Source organism: Xenopus laevis, chromosome 4S (assembly GCF_017654675.1).
Source record: "Xenopus laevis strain J_2021 chromosome 4S, Xenopus_laevis_v10.1, whole genome shotgun sequence".
Classification (NCBI taxonomy): domain Eukaryota; kingdom Metazoa; phylum Chordata; class Amphibia; order Anura; family Pipidae; genus Xenopus; species Xenopus laevis.
In genome coordinates, this window is record NC_054378.1 from 25,299,498 (window position 1) to 25,305,517 (window position 6,020).

General features: G+C 38.8%; 1 protein-coding gene across 1 annotated transcript; it reads left to right on the plus strand.

The window, feature by feature from the left end:
* Window positions 1-399: 399 nt before the first annotated feature.
* On the plus strand, window positions 400-4,630 carry irx5.S (iroquois homeobox 5 S homeolog). The gene is made up of 3 exons (XM_018260412.2): window positions 400-857; window positions 2,679-3,081; window positions 3,383-4,630. Exons 1-3 carry the CDS (start codon window positions 609-611, stop codon window positions 4,174-4,176), a joined length of 1,446 nt encoding a protein of 481 aa, XP_018115901.1. The 5' UTR covers window positions 400-608; the 3' UTR covers window positions 4,177-4,630.
* The last annotated feature ends 1,390 nt before the right edge of the window (window positions 4,631-6,020 follow it).

Here is a 6,020-nt window from a genome sequence, read left to right on the forward strand (position 1 = left end):
GATTGAAGAGGCTCGGGTAGTCATTCACAATTATAATGTGACTTAACACTGCAGAACAGAAAGCAAGGCGCGTAAAGTTTTTAGGCTTTCTCTTTTACTGGTCTTGCATTGTATTCGATGGCCGTCAAGGGGCAGGCTTTCCCAGGCAGAGAGAACGGGAGAGAGAATACAGATACTTGGACAGTCCCATCAACATCCCTCCATCCCACTCACAGACAACACCCCTGAAGGTGGAGCATCGGGCGTCAGAAACCTCAATTTTCAACTTAGCATCTTGACAGGGTGATTTTTTTTTTCTTTCTGCTATACTAAAGTCTCCAACCGACCCACCCACACACCCACCCACCCAACCTTTCCCCTCCCTCCCAGAGCAGAGTCAGAGCAAAAGAAAAAAAAATCTTGCAAGGGAGCAAGGCAACAAGAGGAACAGAGAAAAAGAGATCAGCAGCAGCAGCAGCAGCAGCAGGAGGCAGCAAGAATTGGGACTGGTTTCCTGCTCTGCAACTGGTGGGGTTAATTTCTATGCATTTGTGTACGGAAACTCCGACAAGAACTGGGTCCCAGTTTTCCTTGTACAGTGTGCGTCTCCACCGATAAGAGTTATATGCATGTGTCTTGCCATGTCCTATCCTCAGGGCTACTTGTACCAACCATCTGCTTCTTTGGCTCTGTACTCCTGCCCTGCTTATAGCACCACTGTCATCTCTGGACCCAGGACTGATGAGCTGGGGAGGTCCCCTTCTGGCTCTGCCTTCTCACCTTACGCTGGATCTACAGCTTTTACTGCCAGCTCCGCTGGCTTCAACTCTCCCCTCCAGTACAGCGGGGACCCAGCTGCTGCCTTTACTTCTTATGTGGTAAGAACCATGCGTATTATCACTCCCAGAACACCGTGCAGCACGAATAGGCAATGCTGGCGAATTTAACATGGTAGCTCCACTTTAAAAAAACCCACAAGCAATCTATACCTAGATAATAAAAAAGGAAACATTAGGGACATTTGCTTGGAAATAAGCTAGTCTGGAACCCCAAATGCAGACAACTGAACCCCGATAGCCATAACTTCTCCGATATACATAGCGATCTGCAATAGGCATTCTTGTATCATCTCACAGTTTAACCACCAATACTGAAAGAGCCCAGATGAATGTTTTAATCAGACTGGGGGTGAATCAAACATGTACTCAATATACAGTATACACTAGGAAGCACAGTATTCTTCTATTTAAGTGTGTTATCTGAGGCTATTTATAATGAGGTCACAGATAATTTTAACTCCTTAACTCCTTCGTTAAGGGACAGGGACGCTTTGGCAATCGAAGCCCGAGTATTACATTGCCATCTGCGAAAGAGTTAAAGGATAATCTGAAATGTAGAGCGTGTTTTCAATTACAGAAGATTTCTCCAACAAAAGGGGGGGGGGAATCGAAATATGATCTTAGGAGCGTTCAGTTCTTGAAACTGTTTTACTTCAGATCTGTAAATCAGACTAGGACAGAAGAACATTTATCCATCGCTTGCTCTATTACTAACAGAAGTTCGTATGTAAAAAAAACTCAGTTAAATAAAAGGCTTATGCGAGTGATGTTATATTATTTTGTGAGTTTATTTAATCGATCTTTTTAAAATGATTAGTCAACGCGTATCTTATTAAAATAAGCACACACACACACACGTGATTTGAGTATCAATATGGTTTCATTGCATTTATTAGCTTAACGCTTTTTAATCATCTATAAATCCTGCAGCGACTGTGGATTTAATTAGACCTTTGTGAACTTTTTAATATATTGCTTCGTGGCACCCCTGTTCCTTATGGAAAGCCATTCTTAGGTGTGGTTAGTTTTGAAAATTAAAGGGCAGAGGCAAATTTCCGCTGTGGCTCTGGACTCAAGATTGCAGACACAGACACTGTAAAGTCTATTGCCAGCATGGGATATATTCAGGCAAAATTTATTTTAATAAAAATCATGTAGTCTATCTATCTATCTATCATCTATCTATCTATCTATCTATCTATCTATCTATCTATCTATCATCTATCTATCATCTAATCTATCAAGCATCTGTCTGTCTGTCTATCTATCTGTCTATCGAATCTATCAATCATATGTCTATCATCTATCTATTATCTATCTATCTATCTATTTATCTATCTATCTATCTATCTATCTATCTATCTATCTATCTATCTATCTATCTATCTATCTTTCTATCAATCATCTGTCTGTCTGTCTGTCTGTCTATCTGTCTATCGAAGCTATATGTGTATCTATCATCATCATCATCATCATCAGCTATCTAAATAATCAGTCATCTATCTCTCTTTCATTGCTCATCTATAGAACTGTGGATGATAATTGTCTGATGCTGATCGTGCACATGTGAATTAATTAGTGTATCTAGGTGTGAGACAATCTGTCTATTTATTGCATGACGGTAATTATGCAGTACAACCTCTTGATCCAAGGCTGTAATTCATCAATCCTTTTTGTAATTTATTGAAGGACATTTAACTAGCATATAAACTCGCATATATTGTGAACAAACGATTTGACTGGGTAGGTGTAATAATTAATAAAGTGTATATATGATGTTTGTTATACATATTAAAAGAAAATTATTTGTGTAATCAAGCTTGCTCTTTGCTGAAAATGTGGCATATTTCCTGATTACAGGGTTCTCCATATGATCACAGCGCTGGCATGGCTGGGTCATTAGGATATCACCCGTATGCTGCACCTTTGGGAACCTACCCTTATGGTGACCCAGCTTATAGGAAAAATGCTACCAGAGATGCAACTGCCACTTTGAAGGCCTGGCTCAACGAACACAGGAAGAATCCTTACCCTACAAAGGGCGAGAAGATTATGTTGGCTATCATTACCAAGATGACCCTAACTCAAGTGTCCACCTGGTTTGCTAATGCAAGGAGGAGACTAAAAAAGGAAAATAAAATGACATGGACTCCAAGGAACAGGAGTGAGGATGAGGAGGATGACGAAAATATAGATCTGGAAAAAAACGAAGATGATGACCCAAGTAAACTTGAAGAAAAGGGGGACCAAGATGGAGATACAGGTTGGTTGCTGTTGATAGTCATGTTTTAGGGATACATGCTGGGGGTTTGGAGCATAATTTAATTTTTACGTGGTAGATTGAGGTGCAGATTAACTATATCAATTATGTAATTATATAAAGTAGAAACTTTAGTTCCTTTGGTGATAGCAGCTAAACTATCAATTTATAGTTAATAAATTATTATTGTGTTGTTACAAAATAACTAACGTATCGAAGTCTAATGGATAAAGTTTCTGCAACTAAGATACTTGCTAGTTGAAGGGTAATAGGCCTGAACGTCTTTCTTTTGTTCTTTGTACAGGGGATCAAAAGAGGAGCCCTTGTGGGGTAAATTTTGACCGATTAGAAGGTGAGGTATATCAGGGCAAAGAGCTGGACCAGACAAGGAGCGATTCTGAACCGAACGAAGCAGAGGAAAGAAATGATCTTCTGTCCAAAAGCTCTGCTCCCCCCACTCCACTCCTGTGCCCTCCAGATCAGGCCCCAGAAGATCAGAATTTGCATCGTCACACAGTTCACAACCACCAGTCAATTCAGCAGCTACATCACCACAGTCACCAGCCTCATCCATTAGACCTGGTGAATAGGAATGCTCTTGTCCAACATGGCCCAGTCACCAATAATGCCACCTCGGTTATCCACTCAACACCAGCTTCCACCTCAAAGCCTAAACTCTGGTCCTTGGCAGAGATAGCAACTTCTTCGGACAAAGTCAAAGAAAGCAGCGATGCTGCAGCAGTAACAGGGACCACTACAGCCCAGTCTATGGTTGTTAGCGCCTCTTCCCCATCTAGATCTCCTTCTGCGCAGTGTCATTTCCCCAACAGCACCGTTTTGTCTCGCCCCCTTTATTACAGCAGCCCTTTTTACCCTGGCTACACGAACTATGGCACTTTCAGTCACCTTCACAGCCACCATGGACCTAGCACAACTAACCCATCGGTCAACAGCAGCCATCATTTCAATGGAATAAACCAGACTGTATTAAACAGAGCCGAGGCTTTGCCCAAAGAGTGCAAACTTAGAAGCCAGTCACACGCTGACCTAAATAAAGACACGCCTTATGAAATGAAGAAAGGTATGTCTAGCATTTAATTTTGGTTCCTCTGCAGGCCTTGGACTATTTCATTTTTTTTTTTAATTTATTGAACATACAATGCCTTGTTAGTGTATTCCTTCACCTTCAAGTAAATAATTAACAGTTGAAATTCAAAGTATTTTTGGTACTCTTAATCCAAATGGAAGAAAAAATACCTGATTTGTATTAATTGGATTCTGTATATTTACGTAACGACTTTGTATTTAAATTGATCATCGATATAAGTAAATTATGAAAACAATACAGTTGTGTGGTGGTTTATGCTGTTTTGGTAAGATATACATATTTACATATTTCCTTTCTTTTTTGGCTGTTTTATAGTCAAACATTTCTGAAAATATTTGAATTACAGTTTTACGCCTCTGGCAGGGAAATACATTTATAATTAGTCATTCAATGAAGGGCACCTTTGTAATATGTGAATAATAAATGGTTTTAGAAAAAAGCAAACATAGATTCAGAATTGCTCTGTTGTGTATTTACAGTTCTCCCAGCTTTGCAAGTTTCTGTCTGAACAGAAAAAAAATTCATTAAAAATCATTAGTTGAGAAAGCAGAAGTTATCTGATATCTATGAATTGTATATGAAACTATAAAAGCGGAGATCAAAGTCTAAACACACACACACAAAACTTACTCCAAGGAGTGAAAAAGATTTCCACGATTGACTTCTACTTTGTTTCCTTCGAGAGCACGGTTTGTATTTATAAATACCTATAGTTTCTACATGCAGAAAACTGTTACATCATGTAGTGTAAATCAGTTCATTTATTCCATTTTAGAAGTTTAGAAGTCGAAGAGTCACTCAGCAAGTCGTCCTAAATAACTAAACTAAACAATCTGCGTCGGATTTGATTGACTCTCATTTATGGTAATACCTCTCATTTTCATTGTAAGAGTAACAATCAATAAACTGAGAAGTAGCTCTCATTTGCTTTATTTCAAAAAGGCTGCTGTATTCTTGCAGGGTGTTTTTTCTTTCAAAGCAGCAAGAGCACTCGAATCCCAGAAATAGATATTGTCCTGCTCTCTCTCACAGATAGGTGTCACAATTGCTCCTGGTATCAACTCTGAGAGATCAATTCAAAGAAACCACAGAGAAAACGGATAATTAGGCATTGGGAATTAGGCAACAATATTTATTTGGAAAATATTCTTAATAAGATCATATAACTCCTGCTTTGGATTTTACATTTTAAGTCCTGTGCAAGGTTTTTGTTATACACAATAATAGGCTGTCGATCTAATGAAGATACATTTTGGAACAATTTAAATTGGATTCCATGAGGAAATTAAACCTGACTGGTGCTGCGGTGCGCAAAATGTATTTTCCACAAAGGATCTGAATGATACTCCTGATATCTTCAATTGCAACTATTTTGGATAGAACCTTGCACACGAAGTGGTACTAATCTGCAGATTTCCAATATTTCGCAATAAGCTTGCAAGCTTTAACAAGTAAGGGATAAACAGATCGAAGTTTAATAAGGTTAATTTTTGTGACTGCTGAATCGTGGAGCTCTAGCGTTCTTTTGTTTATCTGGTAAATAACGACTTCTATAATATTTTGCGCAAAAAAAGCAAAACTAAAAATAATCAGATGGTAGACTGAAAAACCAATTGAAATTAGACGTGCCCTGATAGACACCTGTTACATTTCTACTCACTTTCAACGTGCTCAGAGAAAAAAATACCTGTTGCTTAATCACAATACTGTTTAGCTGTACACAGTGGCACAATTTCATCATGGCTGTCTGTGCCAAATTTTGCCCCCCCCCCATATTTCTTTTATAAAAAAAAAGTTTACATTCGCAAAAACGTATGTAGTTTATTAAACTACA